Source organism: Anomalospiza imberbis, chromosome 10, assembly GCF_031753505.1.
Source record: "Anomalospiza imberbis isolate Cuckoo-Finch-1a 21T00152 chromosome 10, ASM3175350v1, whole genome shotgun sequence".
In the NCBI taxonomy this organism is placed as follows: domain Eukaryota; kingdom Metazoa; phylum Chordata; class Aves; order Passeriformes; family Viduidae; genus Anomalospiza; species Anomalospiza imberbis.
This window is the reverse complement of record NC_089690.1, coordinates 6,805,406-6,832,323: the sequence shown is the minus strand read 5'-3', so window position 1 is coordinate 6,832,323 and position 26,918 is coordinate 6,805,406. Positions and strand designations below refer to the sequence as shown.

General features: G+C 44.6%; 1 protein-coding gene and 1 long non-coding RNA gene across 11 annotated transcripts in view; one reads left to right on the top strand and one right to left on the bottom strand.

Annotated features, from left to right (window-relative positions):
* LOC137479774 (calcium-activated potassium channel subunit beta-2) overlaps positions 1–26,918 on the bottom strand; it is a 142,256-nt gene that overhangs the window by 24,081 nt on the left and 91,257 nt on the right. For 3 of the 10 annotated variants that reach the window (XM_068200331.1, XM_068200330.1, XM_068200332.1), the window contains one exon: positions 24,828–24,977. The exons of the other annotated variants lie outside the window; for them this stretch is intronic. In XM_068200331.1, coding sequence (XP_068056432.1) covers positions 24,828–24,977 — 150 coding nt within the window. The remainder of the gene's footprint in view (positions 1–24,827; positions 24,978–26,918) is intronic. 10 annotated transcript variants of the gene reach the window in all.
* Positions 19,207–22,636, top strand: LOC137479775 (uncharacterized). Its single transcript, XR_011002508.1, has 2 exons — positions 19,207–19,639; positions 19,903–22,636. It is a non-coding gene; the product is annotated as an uncharacterized lncRNA (long non-coding RNA).

Here is a 26,918-nt window from a genome sequence, read left to right as displayed (position 1 = left end):
AAGGCAGAGCCTTGCTTTGTGGTTGTGCCAAGTCCCATCCATGGGGACACCCCCTCCAGCTTTGTGCAACTGTGCCTCAGCTTTACACCCCTCCAGAGATGCTGATCTGAGAAGAACATGGCTTTTCAATGTCCCTGAAGAGACTTTCAGTTCAGCACTAAAATACCAATGGTGTGTTTGAGGGTAGCAGCACAGAGAGATGGAGGGTGATGTGCTGCTGGGGACACAGAGGACACCAGCAGCTTTTAGGGAAACCACAAAGGAGAAGCATATTGCATGAGTGATGTGGCTGGGGAGGGGGGTGAGGGCAGAGGAACATAAACAGATGCAAAGCAGCACCCAGAGGAAAAGCACGAACAGGCAGGGCAGATAGGGCAGGAGTGGCTTTTCTGTCACCTAATTCCTTGAGCAGGTCAATCATCCTTTATCTCCTTTGAGTCAGTCCCTGTGCCATGGAGAGCAGCAGCCGGAACAAAGCAAAGGCAGAGGAGAGCTCAAACTACTGCCCAGTGGGAAGTGAATACTCTGGCACTATTTATTTTTGAGTCTGCATTTGGATTAGCTGTAAAGAGCTATGTGGATAAGCAAGCAGGCAATTACAGCTGAGACGTGCTGCTCATGAATGGAAACAGCTCCAATCTGCTCAGGACATATTGAAATTCTAATTCAGTTAGATTCCTTTAGTTACAGCGCTCATCACAGACACTAAAAGAGATAGGATTAGAAAATAAATACAACTCTTCTGCTGCCTTCGGTCTGTCTTCTGTGCTCCCCTTTTCCTCCTCCCCTCCCAGTTTTAGCTGTTTGACTTTATTTTCTGTGGTAAAATACAGCAGTCTGCTCTTAGTCTTGTTAATTTTTATGAGCATCTAGCAGAGCACAGCTGGCTGGACCCATGTGCTGCAGAGGGGTGAACAGTGAGCACCAGCACAAAACCACTGCTGCAGCTTCTCATGCCCCATCTGACTAAAGACCACTGCCCAGAGACATCTGCCAAGGCACAGGTGTGACACGGAGGCTCAGAGCAGAGCAAGGACACCATTTGCAAAAGCTCTTCCCTGGCATCAGCCCTGGTCCAGACAAGAGCTCCAGCCTGCACTGCTCACCCAGTAAGCAGGCTGGCTCTCTGCTTTGGCTAGTGGTGTGAAGCTCCTTCACCACTGCAGACAACCACTTTTGCACTGTGTTTGCTCAGGCAAGTTCCTAAAAGATCTGATTCAAAAAAGTGACCAGGGAAGAGGACTGGGAGTGCTGGATCAGCCCTGCCAGTGTGACCTGGAAATTCAAGGAAGTTACTTAGCTGTGTGCTGCTGGTTTAATTTCTCTGTCTGTCAGTGAAAAATGTTGCATTAAATCTGCTGAAATATGCAAGGAACAGATAATTGAGCTCTAAATGTCACAGACTGCTGGATTGGAGGAACAGGAGGAGCTTGAGTGTGTATCTCCATCTGACTGGCAGTTGTATTCCATCACACGTGGTCTCTTGGACATGCTGGGGACCTCTGAAGGCAGGGGAATGTCTGCAGGTAGGTTGTGAATAGTCCTGACACATCATCTTGGAAACCTGGTTGTGGCAGACCCTGGGTAGAAAGTGCTCATCTCCCATGAAACTAAGGAACGGGCTTGATGGAGAAAGACAGCTGGAATATCCAATATGACTGATACTGAGTCATGGAGCTGTGAAACAAGCAACTCTCTGGTAAAAACAAACACCCAGCTTGGCTCTCATGAGCATCTTTCCTCTTTGTGTTATTACAAAAGGGTAAAATTGACATCATAAGCACTCTGCAGTGGCTCGTCATCCTTTCAGAACACAAACTTCACCATCTGTAGCCCTCTTAGTTGAATATGATAAATTGCTCAGATTCACAAAACAAAATTTTGTGCCCAAGTGCTGTAGAAAAGCTCCAGACATTTTTTTTTCCTGCACACATTTCACATCATTTTCACAGAATTTTAAATTTTTATGTCTTTATTTCTTAAAATGCAATTGTGTAGGTGCAGCTGCCTATTGGATCTTAAGTCTAATTAATGGCTACAACTCTGTGGACCTTTGAACTCATATATGTGTCTTCTGGAGATCCCTGTTGCTTTGTCTGATTGCTTTTTGCTGATTAGTGGTGAGGAGCTGTTGTTTTAACAGCTCAATATTAAGGTAGTAATTGAATGGGAGTTCTCTCCATCGAGTAGTTCTTCTATTCATAGCAAAATGGAACAGCGCTTGGGAACAATGTGTAAATCATATTTCTAATGACCTCTGCACACAGCTAATGCTTACCAGTTGGGGACCTCTGCTCATATATGACCAGATTTCTGTCATAGTCTGTGGAGTGATGGTAAGGATGTCCAAGCCACATATTAGGGACAGAAGCCAACTGGCTGATTGGAAGAACAATGCAAAACCCTAATTCCTCCTGGGCAGCTACGTGCCCCAGAGAAACCTTTCCAGTGCAAGAAGAAGGAAGCCTTTCCAGTGGAGACATTCATGTTTAGGACAAAGTCAAATCCAGCCTGATGAGCAAGGCAAGGGAGAAAGTTAGAAACTAAGTGGGTCACATGAAGGCAGAGTGTTAGAAAGACAGGGATTACAAGCTAAAAGAGAGTAGTGATGCACAAGAGAGAGCAGCAGCTACTGCAGCAAGGTAGAAATGAAATGCACAAGGCAGCTGGTATGGGGTGGATGGGAAATCTGGTGAGGTGAGGAGTCGATTGACTGCTGAGATGAGGCTGACGACTGGGCTTAGCCCAGTGCTGCACCAGCCATGAGGTCAAAAAATCAGAGTACACTCTAAAGCACCTGCTCTGCAGATGAGTTCAGTGCCTGGTAGGCTGGATGACACAGATGCAGATTCAGCATCTTTAGAAAACAGTAGCTCAGGATTTATGAATCTCTACAGATGTGTCCTTGTAGCATAATTTTTAGCTTAAAAACAATTTTTCTTTAGAGTCAGGAAGAAAGATAGTGAGAAAGAACAAAAGCAAAGTCTAAGACAGAAGAGTGTGCATATGCCTTCAATGCAGTTTTGAACCAAAAATGAGAACAAAATCTCTGCTGCTCTCTGAGGGCAGTGGAGCATGCTGAACAGTGAAAGGGCCATGTCCATGAAACCAAAACCCCGTGTATTTTTGATCTTATAACTATCTGGAAATGAAAGCAATGGTAGGAGCAGTCACAGATGCTTCCATTCCTCATATGACAATAATCTATATTAATTACTGCAAGCATCCAGCTTCAAACAATGTCACTGCAGTGCTATTACGGTTGAAAAGTATTGAGTTTCCAAGGAGGTGAATATCTTTTTCTCTCCCTAATCATGATTACTCGGCTTAGTACTTGGGCCAAGCTTCTATTTAACCAAGATAAATGGATATCTCCAAAACAAGCAAGTTAACACTATGCATCACATTATTGCTCTCCTCACAGATTTCTTGCCTCGTGTGCTATTTTACTAAGCTGCTAAACACAAATAACAGTAAGAACAGGGAGGAACTATGCAGGATCCTATATGTATTAAATGTAAAATAATAAATAAATCTGTTTTTGACCATTAATTTATCCTATTCTGTGACAGCATTTTCCCTTGATTAGTGTAATATAACAACAATATTTTGTCCTATCATTTCTCTTCTGTGAAACACGGGCATCCACACCACCTTTTTGCAGATACCACCATCCTATCTGACTAATATTGTGTCGCTTCCTGCTTGGAATTCTTATTTATCATTTAAGTTGATGTGCCAGCACTGTAGGTTAGCATTCAGAAGAGCAGATGGGGAATTAGAGACAAAACTTCTGTCAGTGATAACGGGACTTCCATGCTTCATTTCCCCCAGGGCGCAGTGAATGTTTTCCTTTTCAACAGTGCTGGGCAAAACCGCCTTAAGGAATTGGTGGCAGCAAAGCTGTGAGCTGGCAACACACTGAAATTGTCAGAATGCAGGGATAGATTTCGGGTTGCTGGGCTATTTGTGGGAAGTTATTTTGTAATAGCTCCCGGGAAGATATCCATCTCAGTACTGGAGTTCCAGTGCAAGATACCCAGAGAGAATTGACTTTCTGGGAGAGTCAGTGAGAGGTCTGGCACTGGACAACTTCTTCTCCACAAGTGGGTTCACCTGACAACATTTCTGGCTGTGCTGACCAGGGTGGGCTGCAGATCCATGAAAGGTCCTAATCCAGGTCTCCAAACTCTCCAAATCCCACTATTTCAGCATCATCCTGATCCCCACTGCTGGGAGCACCTCAAGGCTGTGCATGGGCAGCTCAGTGAGGGGGGCTTTCTTCCTACCCACCTCCTACAGCTTTACTCAGGGGCACATGTCCCTGTGTGTGGAGGTGTGAGGTCCACACATGCTGTACCTTCCTTCAGGGGAAAAGCTCCCCTGTTTCTCCAGCAGCTCTGTGCACCACCCCCTTTCCCAGGCTCCAGGGAAGCTCGTTTGCCTGTTGGGACCAGCACCCAGAGTGCAAAGAACCTCCCAAACTGGGACGTGGTTCATGTGCTGCAGCCTCAAAATTCCTCACCACCAAGGAGTCACAGCCAGAGGAACATCCCACCTCTGTGCTGGGGACACTCCCAAGCTGGACAGCCCTGTGGCACCTCGCTGGGATCAATGACCCCACACACTGCTGGCTTGGCCATGGGCTGCGCTGTGGATGCTGGCCACTGGCCACCCAGCAGTCACTGAACGGCAGGAACCATCAGGATCAAGGCAGAAATTGCTGTCCTGACACACCAAATGTCACAGGGGAGATTAAAAGCAGAGTCTGCCTGCTAAAATGTGCACTGAAGACACATAGGAGACCTGCCCAGAGAGCAGGAGCTTGCCCCTGTCCTCCAGTGCCACACAGATGGGATTTGTTCAAATAATTTCCACAGATCCTGCACCATCTCAGCTTCCCTGGCTTTTGTCTCCAAGGTGTCCATCATTTGGCCAGCCTCCACCCACCTTCTTCCAAAGAGCAAAAGGCTTTTACTGATCATTTGATACTGCTATTAATTAAACAAAGAAATAGATGCTGAAAATCAGAACCTATGTGTTGTGTCTGTATTCTCTGCTCTTTAGGACAGTTTAACAATTACATGTTAATTTTCACCCAAATTGATGCTTCTATGGATGTTCTTCCTGCCTCCATCTCTTTTAAGAATCTCTGAGCCCCAGTAATCATGTGAATTACATTTGAATCAAAATACAGAAAAGCTGTGTGGTCACATTGACCTTGAAATCCTGAAGACCATTTCCATATAAAGGTGCTTTACAGCAGAGCTTGTGACTGAGGAGGCTGCAAAGGGAAGCATAACCAAAAATGTTTTTCATATGGAGATAGTCTCAGGCTATTACCTCACTCCTAAAAGCTGGTGATTGAATTCTCCAAATTGTTTGGATCATTTAAGCAGACATACCTGTGGGATAACTTGTGAAAGTGTCAGCTAATGCCCTGCTCCTGCCTTGAGCTGTCCCTGTTGTCAAGTGTGTGCCTTTCTCTCTAATACAGTGTAGTAAGTAAATAACAGCTGGTAGTCTTCCTCCAAATGTATTCAGAGGGCTTTTATCCCTTATTGATTTCATAGAAGTAATTCAATAAGGGTAAATATTATCAAGAACTGCATTTTTATTGCATTTTAACTTTCACCCATACTTGCTCCTCTTCCTTACACTAGAGCTGCTTTTTAAAAATTCTTCTTTTTAAGCTGCTGTACAAGCTTAATGAAGTCCATCATTTCAGTGCTCTTGGATATGTACTCAGGAGAGACTGGGTACTTGATTTTCTTCTTATTTACACCTGTGAGGTCAGCAGCTGAATGCAGAAGCAAGCAAAGGGCCAGGAGCAATGCCACAGAGCCTGTCAGCACCACAACAAAGGCTTTTCTTCAGTTTGCAGTGGTCCTTTGGGAAATCCTAACAGCTGCACTAATGTTGGATGTAATTGAAGAAATACGCTCCTTAAACAGGCAGGCAGCTCAGTATTTAAACATATTGCCTGTTGAAGGAATGCTTGAAAGCTGATTTTTGACCTTCATGTAAGGCAAAAAATAGATTTTTTTTTCAGTATCTGTACAGATTTAGAAAAAATGATGTGGAACATTTTGTCCAATAGTAGCTTTTTAAAATTTCTTCATAGTGTTTGTATTTATTTTTACATTTTGCCACAATGGAAATTCAATCAAAGTCAAGGATTTTATCACCTTTCCACTCGACTGCCTGAGTCAGACACTTAAAATGTAACACCAGCAGCCCTGCGAGTAGTCGATTAAAAGAAAAATCAACCTTTTGCACTATAGCTCAGAGAAGTGCCTTTTTGCTTTTTTTTTTTTTTTTTTTTTCTGTAGCCTGGTGGAGTCATTTGCTATCAAAACAAGTTTTCACCCAAAGTGGTCTGCTATTGGCACACTACAGGGGCTGGAAAATGCTGCTGGAGTGTTTCAGTTACCAGAGTGCTCCCCAGTCAGACCAGTTTGCTGGTGCAAAGTTCTGGGCTTGCAGCAGGAGTTCTGCTGTCAAGCACACTTACTAACTGGGAAGCAGCAGTTTGCATCCTCTCACTCAGTGCAGAGAAAAGTGAAGTTTATTTAATCTGGAAAGCAGGAGTGGAACAAAAATGACTATTGCTCTGCAGCTTTCCAGCTTTCCTTTATGCTCCCAGGAACTTTCTTTTTTTGTCTATCGCCACTTCCAAAGCTCTCACTTGCTTCCCCACAGCTGGAGCAGCAGTGCTTTTGGCAGCCAGGTCCTCCTGAGGCTCTGCTGTCCCAGGTTTGGTCTGATGTGACAGAGGATGCTCATTCAGCCCATTGCTGCTGCCAGTCCCCCCAGAGGATCCCAAAAGTGGCAGTGGGAGAGAGGGAGGGCTGACTAGGGGACAGCACACCCAGTTCTGTTCTGCAGATTTCGATGCACAGAATAAATTCCTGTGGGGTATGGGTCACTGAGCAAAGATATCCATGTGTGGGTTCCTATTTCGTGTACCCTGCTGTCAATACAAACCAGCTGGCTGAGCTGGAAGGTCAGGCTGGCTCCAGCAGTGCCCTGACCTCCCTTTCTGCTCATCTTTGAAAGGGCAGCCCCCAAGTGTTAGCTTGGCAGGGCTTGGAAGAGTACCAGCAGTTACAATAAGTAACTGATACTGTTCCCTAAGTGTCTGTATTTTCATTTCTATGGAAAACATTAAGCTGATCTAGGAGCACTTAATTTGGGAGATGCAACTCAATCCCAGCAAAAAGCAGTACTTGGAAGACCACCCGTGGATTTCAGCAGATCAGGTTCCCTGCAGTTACACTGAATGTCATCACACTGTACACAGCTGCTGGCTCCAGGTTTGCTAATTTGTAAAACATCGTGAAGAAGATGCTGCAGTTGTGATCAGGGCAGCTGAATTATAGGTACTTAAGCAGCACTGTAGGGATATGAATTCTGTTTATTGCACAAACCTGCCTCTATAATTAATAGAAATTATGCCATCCCCTTGCTCTGTTTTCATTAATTCAGACTGATAGCTTCAGAAGACCAGAACAGATTAGGAAAAACATTTTGGAAGAACAGGAGAGAACTAGAGGACTTTCTCTGCTTTTCAGCATCACCCCAGATCTCCTTCAATGTGTAAGGAGCAAAATTACTAGCACTGCTTTGGGTGTGACAAACCACCTGGCACCAAAATTGTAGCCTTGTTTTACTTTTCACTGCTCCTGGGATGAAAGATCCAAACTTCCCTGGCTACCTGTCTATATTGAACATTAGGAAATGTACTTTAAACCCCCAAGAAACAGCCACACTCAGTCCAAAACCTCCTTAAAGCCCAACTGCTCTCTAAGACCAGCGCCAGCACGTCCCAATAAAAACAGGCTGCAGGGTTTACCTATCAAACTGCACATGAGCTGAACAGCCCTGGCTCCTTTAATGGGAGTTTTATAGGCCTCTTTCCCCTCTCTTAGGAGGTGTAAACATATCAAGGTTTAACATTATGCTTTATTTATCTCAGTGGTGTAGTGTGTTATTGTTCCCACAGAAGCACTGGTGATTCTTTATCGTAGTAGAGAGGTGGGCACTGCATGAACCAGAGCTGCTGCAGGAGCTGGCTAAGCCATGGCCAGTGACATCTGAAACAGAGCTGAGTTTGGGTGCTGTCCCATTATTTTGGATGCTCTGGGGACTGGAAGCAAAGTGTGTCCAGAAATGAGGATGAAAATCAGACAGCTTAACAAGGGGCAATGGCCTTCCCCTCTCGTGGTAGAAAGCTTTGCCCCCAAAGCAAAGACACATAGGGATAGGTATGTCCAAGAGGACTTGTTTTCCTCATGATTCGTTGAAAATAGAATTAATCCTAACAGCTTTCTACCATAAAGTACGTTGTGACCACTGAACTGCTCTAAGGAGGGCCCTTTATTGATGTGACTCCGTGGCCAAATGTAATGCAATTAAATGATTGGATCTGGTTACGTATATTGACACGGTGTCAGTGACGATTTCCATTCTCTCTATTATTTCTAAAAATAAAGTCATCTGCCATAATTAGAAAATATGAATGTGCTAAGACCTCCATTAATTCTTCTCCATATTAATCTAAGATCTGGGCAGATGTTTATTAATACCTTGTTTCACTGCGTTCATCAGCTGTTACCAAGAATAGAAAGATTGAGACCTGATCTCATGCTGAAGGTTACACAAGAGCAGATCTTGCCAAATCTTGGCTTCTGATTGATATTTTGACAATGCCTTGTTTTTTATCAAAATGTTTTTTAAATTTTGACCCTCTCTCTGTTTTTCTTTCCCTAAGTGCCCTTTGGACCATGTATGAAACTCAGTGGTGTTTCCCATGCTCTGGGGCTGTCTGGTGTGATTTCAGTGGAGCTGAGCTACATCCGCCTGTGGCCTGCCCTCTGCTCTTTCCACCTGGAGCTGGGTGAAAGCCCAGGTCCAGAACATTCAGTGCTGAGCACCTGCTGGTGGGTGCTTGGGGATGGGTGTGAGGAACAGCAGGTATGGGTGGACCTGCACCAAGCTGTGAGGAGGGCTGTGAGCAGCCTGTGGGACCTCTCAGACCTTCCTGGTATCCTGCGCTTGGCAGGTTTCAGAGCTGGTCTTTGTCCCAAGTCATCTCCCATTGCTTTCCCTGGGTCTTTTGCCAAGAAGCTCCACAATTTAATTATGTTCTCTGGCAAAGAGTGTAATTTTCCCTGTTTCTTTTACATATTGTGCGTGGTAACCTGAGGTCACTCCTGATCTTCCTCTTCTTTCCCATTTGCCTGGTGTTTGCTGCCTCACCCCACTCTGTTCTTTCTCACCATCACAGGGATTGTTCTCTTGGCTGTTACTGCCCGAGGTCAGTGTCCATCAGGGCACCTCTGCTGACCTCACAGTTTGTACCACCAGAGTGACTGCCCTGTCACCTCTGCAGAGATGGCAGCTGCTTGGCTTTGTCTGTGTCCATGTGGCTGTACCAAGGAGCTCTGGAGTTCAGCCTGGTGCCAAACTCCTGCTTGCTCATGTTCCTGGTGTGCTCAGGCTGCCCACAGGGAGAGCAGGCACTTGGTGGCTGGGTGAGCTAACCTGGGATGAGACAGTGCTGGTTCACCTCTGATGTTCTCAGCAACAGTACACAAGATGTATGTCTGTTCTACTGCATTGGGGCAGCAATGGAGCCTCTTTCTTGGTTCAAGGAAAAGTTTAACTCTTTCTGGCAAAACCTGATGAACTTCTCCTGCGGGACTCAGCTTTCCCAGGCTAAACTATTTTTTTTTTATTAGCTGGTAATTATTGTAGATTTTGCAAACTCTTAACACTAAAGTGGATGAGACGAAAAGATAGGTCTTGTGACCTATCTGTTGTGACCACACTGTTGCCATTCCTCATTCAAAAGCAAGCAAAGCAGGGCTGTTCACAACTGGGATTTACTTTATAGGGTAAGATGTAATGCACTGAACTGGGTGAGGCAACACTTGGTCTGAACCTGAACCAATATTTTTGTCTGGGCCACACCTGAAATGAAACTAGACCATATTGTGGGGTATTCAGGGCTGAGAAGGGCCTTTCTTTACTGCTGTACCCAGCACAGTCCAGTTGGAGCTCCTGTAATTCATAAGGCCTTGAAGAACTGAAATAATTTCAAGATTTCAGGATAAGCATGACCCAAACCCTACCATACAGTTATCAGCAGGAATCCTGAACTGATGAACTGGCTGATATGTACTTTAAAGATTGGGGGCCCATCCCATCCCATCCCATCCCATCCCATCCCATCCCATCCCATCCCATCCCATCCCATCCCATTCCTGGCAGATTCAGAGACAGCCAAAGCAGATGAAAATGGATTAGCAAAACAGAAACAGGTTTCATGTCAAAACTTCTCCTTAACTCAAAAAAGAATGTGGGTACAAAATTAGACCTTGTTTTGTTCAAAGTAATTTTAAGTTCATATATATTAAAAATAATTGAAAAAAAAATTCCAGTGTTGCTTCCACCACTTCCTAGCTCTTGTCCATCTCCTTTGCTCTGGATGCTGCTTATCTCTTCTCTTGTCTACCACCTTGAAATTACCAGTTTTTTGCATTCTTTTTTCCTTTCTTGGAATTGAGTTTGAAGAAATGCACATAAAGAGCTATTCTTTGGGTCAGCATTTCAATTAGTTCTAAGTCTTACATTTCTATTTCCTAAGTCTGTACTTATTTATTATTTGCATTGAATCTTTGCCTGGGTGTTTGCATGAATTCTGATAACTCTGTGGGGTATTTATCTCTACAAATAGATCAGAAGCTTTTGGGCTGCACTTTCTAAGCAATAGAGACTTGATTTGAACTTGAAAGATTCTGTACTGCATTTACTAATACAGCAAGCTATTACAGATGCATGATCCACAAAATTACTTCAATCCCATGCTAAAGGAAGTAGGTTTTCTACCTGTTCTTCCTGGTCATTTAAATTTAATCAGTTGCCAATCTTACACCTCATTTTTTTCATTACAGTCACCTTGAGTTCATCAGGGGAAAGAACATTACTGATGTCATGGTGACATTCTTTCCAGAGTTGACACGTTTGGGTTAATTGCTGGTCCCGGCAGGCCTGAGTGTGTGGATCACCCAAGGGACTAATCTATAGAGAGGATCTAACAGGAATCAATCTCCTACCTCAAAAGAGAAATGCTCCCTTCTCTTAAAATGCAGTAAAACAAACCCCGCTCTAATCTGATCCGAATTAAAATCGGGAACAAACTAAGAGTTAAATTTCTATTTGTAATTTGTTCAAGTAAGTCTTTGCACTGTCTCCCTCCAAGCCAATTTTGGGCTAAGTTGAAAAACACTGCTCCACAAAGTCTCTGTGGGAAAGCACCAGGAATGCAGCAAGATAATAGTGTGGCAAGATAAGGGGGATTAAGATTACTTCTGGTCTTTTTTAAGACATAAGAGGTGAAAAAGTTAATGGAACACTCAGCCGAGAGACATTGCTTAGACCTGCAAAAAGTGATAAACCAAGATAGCTGAGTGAAATATCGGAGTGGCCAGAGTTTTCCATGTAAATTGCAGCCTCCTGAATTCCACATGGATTACGGCATGGAAAGATGCCTGGCAGAAAAGGACCTGGGCATACAGGTCTACAACTGGCCAAACAGGAGTCAGAGGTGGCCAAGAAAGCCAATGGCATCTCACCTTGTGCAGTGTGGCCAGCAGGACCAGGGCAGAGATTGTCCCCCTGTACTCAGCACACGTCGAGGCCACACGTCGAGTGCTGTGCCCAGTTTTGGGTCCTTCACTACAAGAAAAACATTGAGGGGCTAGAGCATGTCCAGAGAAGGGCAAGGGAGATTGGAAAGGATCCGGAGCACGAGTCCTGTGAGGAGCAGCTGAGGGAGCTGGGGGTGTTCAGCCAGAAGAAAAGGAGGCTGAAGGATGTGTGTGGGGGGGGCAATTATTGCTTTCCATGATCCGCTTAAAGGGGGTTTTAGCAAGGTGAGGGTTGGTCTCTTCTCCCAAGTAACAAGTGAGAATACAAGAGGAAATGGTCACAAATTGTGCCAGGAGAGGTTTAGAATGGCTATTATTAAAAGTTCCTTCACCAAAAGGATGGTCAAACCCTGGAACAAGCTGCCCATAAAAGTGGTTAAATAATCATCCTTGGAAGGGTTTCAAAGAGATGTAGAGGAGTCACGTAGGGACATGGTTTAGTGGTTGACTCAGCAGTGCTGGGTTAGTGGCTGGACTTGATGATTTTAAAGGTCTTTTCCAATCTAAAGGATGTTATTATTCCACACTGAGAATTTGCTTGTATTGTTGTGGAAATTAGACGTTACTTTAATCACCATGGCGAGTTTGAGTGGATTACTCTGTGGAAACAATATCAGCCACTGACAATCCAAATCCAGTGGACACCTGATCCAGCTGGTGTTGAAGCTGATGAAGTATTTCTATTGTACTTAATGGGCATTGGCCTCAGCGTCAGAAGAGTGCATTTCAGATTGAACTTCTCTGCCTTTGCAGCGATTTTATTAAATTTGCGGAGTTGGTATTAGATTTGCTCAGTGGTATGGGAACATTACTATTCTGTTAAATTACTTTTTCAGTTAATAATATATTCTTTTCTACAAAGATTTTACTTTCTTAAGTCCTTTCCCCCTCTTTGCCTTCATCTGGTTAAGGAACTCATTCTCCCTTTCTGCCTTGAGCTACTACATGCTGTTATCTGGCAGGGTTAAACAGCTCTCGTCCACTTCTCAGAGGAGTGCTCTGTATGTTAAACTGTATTTTTGTTCCTTGGGCAGGCTGTCCCTTTCTAACTGGTGGAACCAAAGCAAGAAGTGTCTCATGAACTATCAGGAAACCTAAATCAAAGCAGGCTCTTGACCCCAAGTTCTTCCAGGTCAAGGCTCAGTACTAACTTCTGGGAAAGCCCTCCTCATTGCTGAGCTTTTTGTGTCCAACAAAGAGATACACTTTGTGAGCCCATTCCCAATGAAATGGATCTGTGGGATCCAAACTGTATTATATTATTTGTAGTATTTACACCTGTAATACCAGCAGTATGCTAAGGGCTTTGAAGAGATCTCAGAAGACAAAGTCCCTGCCTAAAGAGCTTAATATTCATATTTTATTCACAATATAAAAATATACATGCTCTGAGTCTGTAAGATACCGGATTAAAAAGGCTTTTCTCCTTAAATTAGCTCACAGAAATCTAACCCCCTGAAGAGAGCGAATGAGGCAGCTGTGGAGGGAAGGGAGCCAGTACCACTGAGTACAAAGTGTCTCTCAGCTGCCTCATCTGGAGATGTACTTTCAGCCTCAGCGTGGGGTCCTTACAGACACTTTTGATCCCTGTGAGCCCAGCTGGGATCAGAGGGACAGGTCCACCGTGGCCCCCTGCATGGTGTTCTTTGCCAGAAGCGAGTCCCAGCCCCGCTCCAGAGTGGGTGAACCGGGGTGATGTGGTGGGATGGGATCTGCCTGTTCAAACTCAGCCCTCCTCAGTGGAACAAAACCAGATCACTCATCCTTTTACTTGGGAGTCAAGGGTGTACAGCACACAGCTTCTCCATTCTGACTGCTGTGCACAAACCACACTATTCCCAGTATTTTGACACAGTACAATTATTTGCTATTTCTATGCACCACGCACCACACCGTCAACATTGAAATGTATTAAATTATTTAAGACCAAAGGAAACCCAAATAATAGCATATGAAGAGATATTTTGGAAAGTGTTCCTGCATTAGATGTCCTTGAAGTTTGGTGGGACTTTTGCCATAATGGACAACAGTTGCAGGGAAATGGAGCAGAGTGCTCCAGAAGGGATTGGTGACCAATATGTTTGTGAGGCAAGGCAGTCAGACCCACCATTAAATGTTGACAGTTGAGTAGCAAAGTGACAAGAGTTCAGAGGCTGTAAGTTCCAGTCTGTTGCAGAATTTTAATGTGTTTCCACATGAATGATATTCAGTTAGATATTGTAAGCACAGTGCTGGAAAATTAGGATTAGCAAATGACTAAATTAAACTGAAAATTGGGTAAAGAGATTTGGAAGTAAATGTAAATGCTTCAGTCGTAATGGACTTTGCCCTCTAAAGAATATTTTTTTAAATAGCCTGTTAATTGTTATTGGATTTAAATTTTTTCCCATTACAGACACTAGGGATTTTGCACAGAAATCTGAGGGGGTTATAGAAGGACTGTAAAAGAACAACAACAGAAAAGATGTAGGTTGAAAGTGACGCAATGACCTCTCTTTTGTGAAATGCTCATCACAGATTCCTGGGAAAATTTCTGGGATTCATTCCTGGCCACAACACAATACAAAAATACTTAACACAAACCTCACCAACTCACTCCTGGTCCTTAAGAAAATATCTGTTACAAGGCCAAAATCCACATCAATCTTAGCAGGACTATTATCTCTGAAACCCAAGTGAGACACAAAGGAAACTGCACACAGACACAGGATGTAAATAACTCTGGGCATTATCTGCAAACAGGGGAAATCACTCAGAGGTGGCAAAGGAGATGGTCCATGCTGGACCCTCCAACATGCCTGACCACCCTGCCAAATGCACAAAACCAAATCCCCATCTGATCAATGGCATTTTGAACAATACAGGAGTTGGGATGCTCCACAAACCAGCCTCGTGCTAACACCAAAACGAACCAGACAACTCAAATACCCAAAATGGGAAAAGCAAGAAGTGTTAGTGAAAGAAAAGAGTGGGTGGTGCATAGCCCCAGTGACTGTCTCAGTATATTGTTTTTTCCCACGAGGATCTGGAATATCTGACACTTCTCATACTGATTCCCTAGGAATATTGCAAGAGAATTAGAGATAGGGGGAGAAAGATGCAGAGCAGTCTGATAACTTACCATGATAATAGCTACCGCGTCAAAATTACATCCAAGGCTTCCCTCTTCAATCTGTGAGGTTTGATGATGCTGATTTTATCAGCAAGGTCATTTTAGCACCCAAGCTTAATCCACAATCTATTCTGATATTTGTTTAGGAGATTTGAGTAATCTCTTTAGGAGTATTAACAAGTGCTGGAGTCCTAAAGAGCAATCTTCTCTCAGCCCTTACTGGAGCAGAAGGATTTGAGATCAAAGTTAGGTGAAGGCTTTTTTAAGGCAATCTGGAAGCAAATGGAATTATCTTTAGGGCAAGTCACATTTTGGAGAATAGAGGCATGAAGTTTGCAAAGGAGTTTAGGTTGCTTTTGGGTTCAATTTCTGGCTGCCTATGACCTGCTGCATGCATTTTCTGCATGCAACCCATGACCTGCTGCATGATTCAGCTGTTGATAGGAGGGCAGAGGAGCTTGTTCTGAGATTTCCTCTCTGAGCCATGTACAACTGCAGTCAGTGGCCAAAAACATGTGAAAATTTACTGCCTTTTTCCAGTGTCACCATATACTGCTTGTTGGCTCTTTATGACACAGGGCTGGCCCTGGAGCTCTGTGTTGGGAGGTAACATCTAGCTGAGGGAGTGGATGGGAAAATTCAGTGAAACAAAGTCACTGATGCTCAAATGCCAAGCTGTTAAATCTTCAGAAAGTCTTGGTTCAGAAATCAGTCATTGTTTTTTATAAATAATTAGAAATATAATCACTGGATATAAAGTCAAATGTTCACTTGAGGGCTTCAGGTTGCATTTTGGAAGGGCCTTTGAGGAATTGTCATTGAATCTTCACACCCAAAGTGTTCTGGTTGTTGCATGGGTGTAGGATAAACCATTTCCACATGGTTTCATCTGAGACTACGTGGCTGATATCACATAGGAGTAGACATTTTCTTGCAGATAGGCTGAAGAAAATCACAAAAATATCAAAATAACAAAAACAGAAGCAGTGCTCCCACAAGAGTCCCATCCAGGCAGGCAGAACAGCCTATGGCACTGTTGAGCTATTAACCCTTGCACCCTCTTCTTCCCCAGAAGGCTGATGGATTTTTATCTACCTCCAGTAACAAAGACCAACACCCTGGCCTGTGGGGCTGAATGCTGTGGATACTCATCTCAAGTTGTCTGCTGTTTCACAGCTGGCAGCAACAGATAAATTTATCATTTGTCTGAGCCAAGGTTCACCAGATGGAATCCGGTCTCATGTGGAGGTGCTGCCTCGAGAGTAGAGGTAGGTTTGGGTATTAACTCATCTCACCTTCCAAACTTTGGAATGTCTGAAAACTTGGAACATAATTTGGAATCCTAAGGCCAAACACCCCAAGCTGTGTGTACCAAGGGGGTACTACAGCTTACCTAGGAAAGGTTTACAGTGAGCTTTGCTATCCAAGCTGTAACAATGTTATATTTGTGGGGCTGATAAATTGCCACAGCAATTATTTTATTGTAAAACCAAACAAATCTCCCATTAAACTAATGAGAAGCAGTATTAAAACTCATTCTTCTACTTTTGAGAGATTTTTACGTAGAGGTCTAGCAATGTTTTGATGTCTGGGGAAGTGGCAGCCCATATGAGCAAATGGAGGCACCTAACAGCATATGGGAAATGTCCTTGGCAAGGCCTATAAAATCAAGGGTAAACGAAGTATAGTAAGTGTTTGCCAAGGTACATTTTCAAAAAAGACAGTAGGGAACATGGCAAATATTTTAGGGACATATAGAGGTGGACTTTGCAGTACTGGATTTATGGTTGAACTTGATGATATTAGAAATCTTTTTCAACCTAAATGATTCTGTGAAATATTAAAAGATTTTGTTGATAAATTCAACACACATCTGGCAGAGGGGATGTTGTAGGGGTGTGGAGGACTCTTGCCCTTAAGACACCCACTGCATTTGTTGAGATCCACAAGTCAATAACAATCCAGCATCCTCCTCCCTGGTCTGGTTGCCGATGCAAAGCAGCGCGGTGAGCAGAGGTGGGAGAGGAGCACTGCAAGACTGTCCAGCCTGGGGGCTCAGAGGGTTCTAAAATCCCAACTGTAATGCCTATGTAGGTCCTGACATGTCTCCTTTAAAATGAATGATGAGGTCTTGCTGCAAGGCAGCTTGCCTGGGGGAGACAGTCAGATATATATCAAAGTGCCTGAGCAGGTCCCAAATCAGTCAAATATTCACTTGAGTGTCTTGAGTTAAATTTTAGTCCCCAAACCCGCCGTCTAAAGTCACTCAAAGCAAGTTGTCCCAGCTGCCCTGCTGGGGTGGGTGCTCTGGCATGAGCAGCAGTGCTCCTGCAGATGGTCTGACCTCGCTGAGCACAAGCCCTGCAGGATTAAATGCTTATCTTGGCACTGTAAACTTCCGTGGTAAGAAGGCTTTAGGAGAAAGCAGCCATATGCCCAAGGAAAGGCATCGTGCAGAGATCAGCCTGCACTGTTTACCAAAGCAGAGGCCAGGAGTCAAGCAAGACAGGACCAGGCAGCCTAAAGCCTTAAAATCTCACTGCATTCATTCTCCACAGCAGGAGCTCAGCCCTCACCACTATTTCACAGTGATTTATATGCACAAAATAAAACCTGCCTGGTTTCTTGTGAGGGTCATCCAAATGCCCTAACAGGAGGCTGGAGCCAGAAGTCCTGGCACTGAAAATGCCAGGTCCCTGGATGAGGACTCTGGCAGATGCCAAACTAGCAGCTCCATCTTCCTGGGCGACTGCCAGTGTTACCCTGGACTTTTCTTTTTCTCACACTTTCAGAACTGTCTGACAGCAAAATGGAGAAATAGGCAGTCCAGCTCCTACAGCCTGTGAAAAGGAAACAAGTCTCTGAGCAGGGGAACAGCAGAGGAAAGAGGAATGTGGCATTTCCAGCTTTCTCAGTGCTGTGTGGTAGCAGACCCCCATTCATGAGAAATGACCCCCATTGCTTAAGCCCTTAACCCTTAGATAGTTTCTTCTGTTAGTCTCAGATTAAATATCTAGAAGTCTGGAAATGTAGATGAAATCTGCCTTGCAGGAAGGCATGTGGAGTTAAACAAGTCACTTAATGCTCATTTCTTCAGTTTAGTACAGCTTGCTGAACTATTTGATCCACCAGAAACTCTGCCAGGTCCCTGGGATCCATTCCTGATCTATTCCAGGGCAATACTGAACAGGTATTGCCCAAACTAGGGGACCCATGAGGTTGCTGAAGAAAACCACTGAGATGAGAAATACCAACTGCTGCTGTCTGGCTCAAAGGTTTGACCAGAACTTCAAGAAGGAGCAGAGTAGAGCCTGATTCAGACCTCTGGTGAGCATATCAGAACAGCTTCAGGTCACACTGAAGACCTATGAGGCTCTGAAAGCTCAAGGAAGCATTTGGATGATTATCCAGATGGAGCCTTAAGTACAAAGATACAATAGCTTTTATCATTAACAAAAGCCTTGTAATGGACATCTGTAATATCCACACTTTATGATAGCCTAAAAACACCTGGTCCTATGTCAAACTCATCACCATTTGCAAGAAACAAAATCAAGATGTGATAAATCTGAAACAAACATACAAAACCAGGAGGTATTTCTTTGGTGTCTTCTCAGAGACAGAGTGCACAAGAGTGCACAAAATTTACAGGTGAGAGTGTATGAAATAGTCATGTGTGTCATATCTTTGCACCAGCACCTTCCTGTATGTCAGCACACCCAACCAGTGCGGTAAAGGTTAATAACCATTCCTTTCTTCGTTTGCAATCACTGTGACCACAAATTGAAACCTAAGGTTGGCCACTCAGAAATGTTGGTGTTGAGTAATTCAGATTTTGTGAGGGGATTCAGTATCATGTGAGGGGAACTAGAGAGCAGTGTTACTCAAAGTGTTGTGACATCAAGACATTTTTGGCATGATGTACCCTAACGCTGACAGGACCTGTAAAAGTGTGTGGAAAAAAGAGTTTTATTTTTCTTGTGTGTTTGAAGGGTCAGATACAATTGGTAATAGAGAGCATGTGACTGCTAATGAAAGTATTAATATAGATTTGCTAGAGCTTTTCATTATGAACCACTGCTAATAATCTTTATTTTCACATGTGAGTGGAAGCACACGATAAAGGCATCCCTCAGGAAGTTTGTGCATTTACTCTCCAGCCATGACTCACTCCTTACTCAGAGAAGCAAAGCCCAAGTGACCCTGCTGGGGTGAGCACAGAGCCACCACAGAGGAAGTTTCCTTAGCAACAGGAAAACATCCAAAACCTCTTCCACCTCCTGCTTGCTGTTCCTTGAAGTCGTTTGAAGTGAATGGATGCTAAACCTCATACCTGAATTTCAGAGGTGGAATCAATGTATCACAAAGCAAATCCTTTTGCTTGCAAGCAAGTTAACTGTAGCTGCCACCCTCCTGAATTCAGGCTTAATAAGGAAAATAACATGATTTTTTTAAAATCTACTCTCTCCAAACACTGCCTGGGCTCATATACAAATAGCAGAAACAGCTCCTGCATCCTCATCTGACACTGATTATCATCAGGGATCTGTTGAAGTTAATGAAACCATGGCAATTCAGAGCAATCAGCCCAGCATGAGCTCTGTGCTTGTGGGTTCCAGGTGCCCATGATCAAGGCTGATGAAGAGCAGAGAAATAGCTCACCCGGGAGAGAGGGGGTTTGTTCTGTGGTGTTTCTTTGTGGGATATTTTGAAGAAATTTTGAGGTTTTTGGGGTTTATTTTAAGAGGTGTTGGACCAAAGAATAGGGAGCTGCAAGCAAATGGAAAATTGTTCTTTGTTTTTCCAAGACACTGTGTACAGTAGTCTGATGTATTTCCTATTTGTATGTACATTGTTTCTTAAAATATTTTTACTCCCTGTATTGCACCCCTGTGGGGTGAAATGTGTATATTATATTGCAACAAGATGCCACTTTTTGTGTTCACTGCAATCCATGCTAAAGTTCAATGAGGCTCAGTGTATGTGCTTCCCTCCCTGTTGTAGGCACGCAGTCATGGAAAGAGAGTGCAGAAATGAGTGTATTGATTTATGCCTATCACTGTCTGACAGGAGCAGATGGGGGTCTGGGAGTTTCAGTTTAGCTGATGGACTGCACTAAACCTGACCTGGTTCTGGTGCTGCTACATGTGAGATACCTTTGATGCAGCTAAGTCACTTTTGAAGTATTGCAGAAGGTGAAGCAGAGCCAGTTTTGTAGGCAATAACAACAGAATGAGATTATTTAGGCTAAAGTGAGTCAATATTTGGAAAATTCCACTGTTAATAATCAGACCTTGCCTGAGGGAAGCTGATTGATGCTGCCTGTACCAGATGGTTTGCAGCATGAGACAGCCTGAGTGCTCCTGTGAACACCCCTGATAGGGAAGAAGCTTGGGGGAAAACATGAGGGTGCAGCCAGAAGATACATGTGGGCATCAAGTCACCTCACTGGGAAAAGCACAGTCAGGGGTTTCTGTTAAAGGTGGAGGAAGAAACAGCACTTTTGGTAAAGATATAAAATTACACAGATTTGAGCTCTGGTAGGGCATTTGAGCTCTTGTCTGTGGTCACCCTCAATGGTGGCCCTGTCCCCAGCTGGTGTCAAACATGAGGGTGCCTGACCTGCTTTCCCAGGGCTGTGAGCTCCTGCTGGCATCAGAAACATGAGGCCTTGGCTGTGTTATGTTGACATCTGTGCTATAAAACTGGCAGCAATAATGAATGATAACCCATATTTCTGTAATATCCTCTTCCTCAGCACACCTAACAACATGCCATTGATAATGCTTTTTAAGGGCTGGATTTTGGCCAGGTCCTTGAAGAAGCAATAGCTTGGCCATGGTCCCACAAAAGGGAGCTCCAGTCTGTAACACTTCTGATCAGGGACAAGGGATTTGCTTTCCCTTCTCCCAGCTGGCTGCCTCCCCTGAAAAAACAACTTTTCCGCACAGCAGAGGCACGCCTGACTAGAGGGTATTTAGTGGTTCTAAGAGCCGGACCTGAGTACCTGGCTGTTCTTGGCCTGGTGCTCAAGCTCTGAAGGCACTGCCTCTAGCTGAACAAGTGCACGCGCTCTAATGGGTGATTTCGGGTGGGAGCAGCTGTCTGTAGTGTCAGACAGCAGATCTAATGACATGCCACTGAGCTGTTCTGGGTTAGGCTACAGCAATAACTCATTAAACATAATTCTGAGGGAGCCAATTTTGAGAGTGTTGGAGTGATCACAAACAACTGAGGCATAAACGAGTCTTCTTTGCATCCTTGGTCCGTAGTGCAGCTCAGGGCATCTCTGGTTATTTGTTGACAGAATTTATTGATGATTATTGTATTCCTTGGCATGAACTGAAATTTCAGCCTCCAAATTCATGGCCATTAACCATGGTGAGAACAAGTGAGCCATTTGTCTCACATGATGGGTTTGCCTGTGGAAGCTGCAGATGTTTTGACTGACTTATGAGCGTGGCTGGGTGCTCGTGTCAGGTGAAAACAGAAAAACCAAAAATGCCCAGTCTGGAAATGGGTGTTGGTGTGTGTGGCACGATGGTCCCTCCTGCAGATGCTGGGCTGGGAGCAGTGCTGTGTCTTCCTGGTGCCCTGATGAAATGTACTGCTTCTGCACAGAGTGTGGTTGTAAAGATAAAGAGGAGGTGGGTTGCACTCATTCAGTGCTTTACAGCGAATCCTGGTAGAGCCTTTCTGCTCAAACTTTTATCTTTCCTTCCCTGACCACTCTGACACCAGCAATTTGCTGGTCTGTTTGAGTCACCAGCATAAAAGGAAATGCTGTGATTTGTACCCCAGGAGCAAGGATGGGAGCCTTCAAGCACATTACGTGCATGGAAAGGATTCTGATGCATCCGGCGCTGCGACTGCTCTAAAGACCACTTCAGATCCTCGAGTGTGAGCTGAGTGGAGTTTGAACAAGCTGTGTGCTTATGCAATTAAAACCAAGCTGTGCTGCTTCTTGAGCACTTACAGTACTTGGTAGGGGTACACAGAGCTCAGGCACTGCTGTGTGGGCATCTCTTTAAACCCCAAATGGAGGGAAATTGGCCCCTGTGCTGCAGGAAGGAGGCTGTGGGTTCCTGTCTCTGGCTGTGCAGCCACTAGCTCAGATTCTGAGCAGTGACTGCACTTTTCATCAGCACCTGTGCTTGTTTTGCTCATGGTGTTTCTTGTTTTTATGGATCAGGAGTCTGCAATCAATTTCAAAAATACCAACAGTACAGTTTGAGCCCATGAGATCAAGAGTGGATGTGTACTTTCAAGAAAGCACTGAAGAAAAAAAAAAAAAACAACACTTTGAAAGTAGTATTAATTCTATAAATGCCATAGAGGATAGACACAGCAAGGCACTGTTTTTTCACTGAGTGAAACAGAATAATGAGGAATCAAAACTTCTATATCCTGTTCCATATTTTTCATTAACTTCTATTTGGAGGCAAACAAGTGTCTTCCTTCCCTTCTTCTGCCTCCTATAGGAAAGGCAGAGCTGCAGCTGGGAACAGAGCTGTCTCATGGCTTTAAGACTTTGTGATAATGGAAAGCCTTGATGAATGCTCCTATGGAGATATAAAATGATTAATCTACAGGCATCTGAGAACACTTATAATTTAGCTTTTGGTCTTGTATCTGCTATTTCACTTATGGGGCTGTTAATAATCTCATAATGCACATCAGGCCGTATCTTAGTGATTAAAAAATGATTAAAAAGGGTCTGTTCTATCTGTAACTGGTGAGAAATGCAATTATTTTTAGTAGTTCAGTGCCAGTAACAATCAGATGTGGTATTAAATGGTTTTAATAATTTGACTGGAGGGATTTTTTGAGGTGCTGGAAGCACCCCATCAGAAGCACAGATCATAATGTTGTGGCAGCTCTGGAGCTGGTGTGGGGGCAATGCAGGAGGGCAGGAGGCCATGGGATGGAGATCAGAGGGATGGGAAGAGAGTGAGAATGAGGCAATTTGTAGTGTCAGACGTAGTGCCTCACCTGGAGGACAGTTGGGGAGGTAAGGCCTGGGTGGGAAATCTAACAAGGATGACAGAGCTGGGGGACACAGAAGGATAGACATGTGCTGACAGGGAAATGAGAGGGCTGGAGATGAGGCGAGGGGGGAAAGCTCTCTTCCTTCCTCACTAAGACCTTGTGCTGACAGGAAATCCCAGCAATGACCTCTGCCTCCTAAAGCTGACCTGCTGGTCCCTGGAGGAGAGCCTGCAGTGCTGAGACCTGTCAGATGATCTGGCAGTGCTGGAGTGCTTCCCAACAGGCTGAAATGTCCAGTGCTCCTCAAAACCTCACAGCTTCTTCACTCACAGAGAATTGTGTCATTAGCAGGGATCAGACTTCAGTTTTAAGCAGAATAAACCCAACTGTAAGCATGCGGGAGGGACATGGATGGGCTTAAAACATTTCTGAGGTTTTTCACTTGCGCTTCCCTCATATGGGATGCATTTAATCTCCCTGCCAGCCTTTACACATCAACAACAGAGTTAAGAATTAGAGGAGAATAAAAAATGGACAGTTTATCAAGTTTGTCGTATTTCTAATGTGGAGGGCTACTCTTCAGCTCAAACCCAGTACAGAAGCTAATTGCTGAGAAACAGGGGAGGAACGTTGAAAGCTCCAATTAAGGCAATTTAAAATCTCCATTGATATTAGGAAGAAAATAACTGCTGCTGGACACATATCAGTTAGCAAGACCAGCTTACCAACTGAGGGGTACAACTGACCTGTTGTAGAAATGGGCAAGGATCTGCTGAGCAAGTTGTAATTGAACTGACTGAAATATAGAAATTTGGTCTCTTATCCCTCCTGCACACCCCAACAGTGCAGCTGGGAGATGATGGTTGGACAGTAAGGGGCAGGTGCTAAGTGAAGCCAATTTGATCTGGATGCAGCCCAGCAAGGAATATCAATGTGCCTGAAGCACTAGGGTTACCAGCATCTGTGGGGCTGCCTCAGAAGTGCAGATCTTCACTTCTGCACTGGGCAAGTTTTACATAAATGACATTTAAGTAATTTGCTGCCTAATTTCTGGTCAAACACTTAATGAAGTTATACTGTCTCACACTTTTTTTAAGAACCAAATAGTCTACCTGACAGTGTTTGCCTGCACACACAGAGAAGTGAGTCCCTGGTCACATGGGAGCCAGAGGCAGCTTTGCCACCGAGTTCAACTGGCACTAAAGCTGTTCCTGTAAAAGTGCATTTCTACAGTTGCACTGCAATACCTCTGCTCTAGACCTCTAGTTAAATGCATGTTAAAGTCTAGGATCAATCTGCCTGGCAGTAAGTTAATGGTCCATGGTGTAGCTGCTGCTGTGATGCCTCTTTTCCATTAAGAGAGAGGCAGTGTTGCTCTAAGTGGCTCGTGTGTCCGGAATAATGGTGCTTGTGGCTCGCACCTGCGTGGGGAGGATGCTCGTTGCATTTAAACTAGATGGCATGAGCCAAAAGGATTGTTCAGCCCAAGAGGCACTGCAGAGCTGCAGTGCTCCAAAGGGACACTCTTGTGGGAGTGGGAACTCCTGGCATGTCCTCTCCAAGCATTATTTCAGGAAGCTCATGCAGACCCCTTCGCTGACTGGGTTTTGCTGCCTCTGCCTGCCCTTCACCTGCAGGGTGCTGCAAGCATCAGTACTTCTGTTTGCAGCCTCTGAACAAGCATGCAAAAAGCCAGGAGAATTCTTTGCTATCCCTGCCCTCTGTTGGCACAACATCCTGAATCTGGCTCAGGGTACACTGACCTACCAAATGATCCTGGAGTACAAAGGGGAGAGATGTTGGTCCGTTCTGGATACATGCAAGCTCCAGTCTGCTGGGCTGCCTCTGGAATTTTGGGTAGTAGCCTGAAAGGCACTGGACCTGGAAGGTTCAGTGCTTGGTGTTGGGCTCTCCCAGCAGTCTGCACCTGGCATGCAAAGCAGCACAGAGAAGGGGTGACTTCTCTAGCTGCTTTAAAAGCAAAAGCAGAAGGGGAAATAAAAAACAATTACCAGCTTTGAAGGTGGTAAGGGTGGTGAGGCCTTTTGCTTTCCTTTCCCATGGCTGTGCTCCTTGTCTCTCTTGGGGCCCATGTTGTAAATCCTATGCTCCCATCTGAAGAGCAGTGCCTGCAGGCTTCCTCCAGAGCCCGTTGATGCAATCTGGGTCATTCATAAAAGGTTGTCAGGAACGATCCTGCACCTCCCTGCTGTGCCAGCACAGAGCTTTGCCTTCCAGGGCATGGGAGGTGCTGGGCTGGTCCCGAGTCTTGCTCCTAAACCTGGCTGACTCTACCCACTGCAGCCTTGGGGCTCCTGGGGTGATGGCTGAGGTCGGGCAATGCTGGGACACCATGCTGGGGGCACAGGAAGAATACCTCGTGGCATCTTTCTGCCCACTTTTTTTGGGTGGTGAGGATCCAGTGACTGAGGCTAGTCGAGGGCATTCCTGTGAGGCAAAACCCACCTGCCCTGCCAAGGGGCTGCTGGAGAATAAGAAGATTTTTAGTGGGGCAGTGAAGGCCTCCTAGGGAAAGACAGGATTTCCTCCAGTGGGACTGAGTAGATTATGACAGAGAGCTAATCTGTATGGCTGTTTCATAAGTTTCCCTAGTGCCTGGACTCTGTGCTCAGCAACAGACACTCTGTGTGCTGAGAATAACTGATTGCCCAGAATCACCATGTAAGAACGTGTGGAGGTCTGGAGCAAGCTCTGCCTCTCAGTCCCTTTGTATTTTAGTGTTATCTAACAAAATCTCTCTTCATTCCCACACCAGGTTAGTAGGAGCGACCAAATGTGCTGTCAAGCACCACTGCTTGGTGGAAACCACCCTTCACCTGGCAGTTTACCTTCCTCGTGAAACCCCACCTCTTTCCTTGACCTTATTTACCACAAACAGGCAAATGTTTGTGGTGACAAACCTAACTCCAAAGCCACTGTTCAGACCACTGTCCATCTCCTACTCATTTACTGCAGTCAAAATTCACAAGCAAAGGCAGAATGCAGGTACTGCTCCAGCCCAGGGATCACACCACAAGGAGCTTTGCTACTGCTGGTCCCTGTGCTCAGACCAACTGCATGGTGCAGCAAAAATCACAAGCAAACAACATCCAAGGCCTTACAGATTATATTATTACAAAGTGCAAGTGAAGATTTACGTTCCCATCTGGACACTTGTTCTACGCAGCTTCAAGTTTTTATCCAAATTATTTGCTCACTGACTTAGTTTTTCTGTTCGTAAATCCCTCACCTGCCTGTTTGCTATTCTTGGATTAAAATCACCATATGTAATACAGTTCCTGTTCCAGCAGCTTCTGCTGCTTGTACACATTTGGACAAATAAACTCTGAATGCATTCTGAGGAATATGGATATTCCCAATCAGCCCAGGGCTGGAATACTGGCACTGCTTTGGTGTAGCACAATGCTTGGAAGCTGGGGAGAGTGTGGAAGTTTGTGCTCTGTCAGTGGGAAGTTTGTGTGCAGTTACAACTCCCTCAGCATTTTTCTCTTTTAAATGCAAACATATACATGACTTCAAATGTCCACCCTAAAATAAATAAAGATCATAAATATGAAGTCAAATAAGACCCAAACCTCCAATAAGTGCATTAAAGCTGCCAGTCTGTTTTAATTTGTTACTCCTACACCTTTAGTTTGCCTGACACAGCTGGGGAGTGCTGCCAGTGAATGCTGTATGAACTCCTGTGTGTGAAGTTGGAGGGGAATGGACAGTGAGCTCCCCCTTGGCTGTGAGCCACAGCCTGGAATTTCCTGACAGTCTTTCTTTGTGGTTCTGAGAGCAGCTTGGTGTCAGGGAGTGTTTCTTGTGTCCCTTCCCTACCCCATATGCTGTTTCCAGTCTCTATTGCAGCATTCTGGAGTATTTTGCTTTCCAAATGAGGTCCACAGGGTACACTAATAAGTTGAAACATCACAATATACATCAGTTAGACATTGCTGTAAGCCTCTAGCTCCAGCCCACAAATGCTACCAACAGCGAATTCATTCCTCAGATGAGCAAGTGTAATTTATAACTCAAAGCAGCACTTGCAACTGTTTGACTAATAAAATGTCCTTCACTTGACTCCTCAGTTAAAGCCT